Raw genomic sequence first — 1162 nt, forward strand, 5'->3', positions numbered from 1 at the left:
TCTTAAGCTAAGGAAATAACTAATCTTTGGCGGCCATTTTCTCACTAATTTTACCTCTGAAAACAGGTGACCCTCACCTCCTTCTTTTGCAAATATCTCGACTTGTATTCAAGATAAATAGATATTTTTTCCTTCCAAATAAAGACAAGTGAACAAGCTTTAAGACGATACCAAAAATTGCCGAGAGCCTGATTCCACCACGCTGCCTCACAAATCCTAACTCACCACCAACGTCCTACATCAACACCCAACAAGACAATACAAACGCTGCACTAAAGGATCGACTGAAACAGCAACTAAACACTGAAAAATAATGAATGAATGAAGAAAATAAATGAAATAAATAAATAAAACAATAAAAAAAGTAAATGTAAAATTTAAAGAATAATAATAGATTTAAAAAATAAATAAGTAATTTTTTTAAAATGTAATAGAAAAAAAAAAGATTAATACAACAATCCAAAAAACAAATGTTGAATATTAACTGAATAAAACAATAAAAGAAACAAAGGTAAAATTGTTTTAACATAAATTAATAAATAAAAAAAATAAAGGGGACCAAAGACTACTGGCAACTTTGTCTACGAACCCGCGTCCTCTGCAGCCCAGGCGATCCTCCACATCCCTGCGTAAGAGGCCTTCTAGGAGAGTCTTCATCTCTATCGACATGGTGTCGGGGAGATCTACGTTCTGGATGTCGCAGGAGGGGAGGGAGGAAAGAGAGAACATCAGTTGTTGGTGGGTTTGTTTGTCTGTTTGTTTGTTTGTTTGTTTGAGTACGGAAAAGATCTACGTTCTGAAGGTCGCAGGAGGGGAGGGAGGAGAGAGAGAACATCAGTTGTTGGTGGGTTTGTTTAGTTGGTTCGTCTGTTTGTTCGTTTGTTTGTTTGGGTATAGAAAAGATCTACGTTCTGAAGGTTGCGGGAAGGGAGGAGAGAGAGAACATCAGTTGTTGGGTTAATTGTCTGTTTGTTTGTTTGTGTACAGAAAAGATCTACGTTCTGAAGGTCGTAGGAGGGGAGGAGAGAGAGAACATCAGTTGTTGGGTTAATTGTCTGTTTGTTTGTTTGTGTACAGAAAAGATCTACGTTCTGAAGGTCGTAGGAGGGGAGGAAAGAGAGAACATCAGTTGTTGGGTTAATTGTCTGTTTGTTTGTTTGTG

The 1162-nt window shown here is 37.3% G+C and overlaps 1 protein-coding gene across 1 annotated transcript in view; it reads right to left on the reverse strand.

Annotated features, from left to right (window-relative positions):
* Positions 1-1162, reverse strand: part of LOC101856151 (beta-adrenergic receptor kinase 2) — a gene marked incomplete at both ends in the record, with an annotated part of 7681 nt that overhangs the window by 2673 nt on the left and 3846 nt on the right. Inside the window, 1 exon segment of the mRNA XM_013090689.1 lies at positions 590-690. Coding sequence (XP_012946143.1) covers positions 590-690 — 101 coding nt within the window.

This window comes from Aplysia californica, unplaced genomic scaffold, assembly GCF_000002075.1.
Source record: "Aplysia californica isolate F4 #8 unplaced genomic scaffold, AplCal3.0 scaffold01419, whole genome shotgun sequence".
Taxonomy (NCBI): Eukaryota; Metazoa; Mollusca; class Gastropoda; order Aplysiida; family Aplysiidae; genus Aplysia; species Aplysia californica.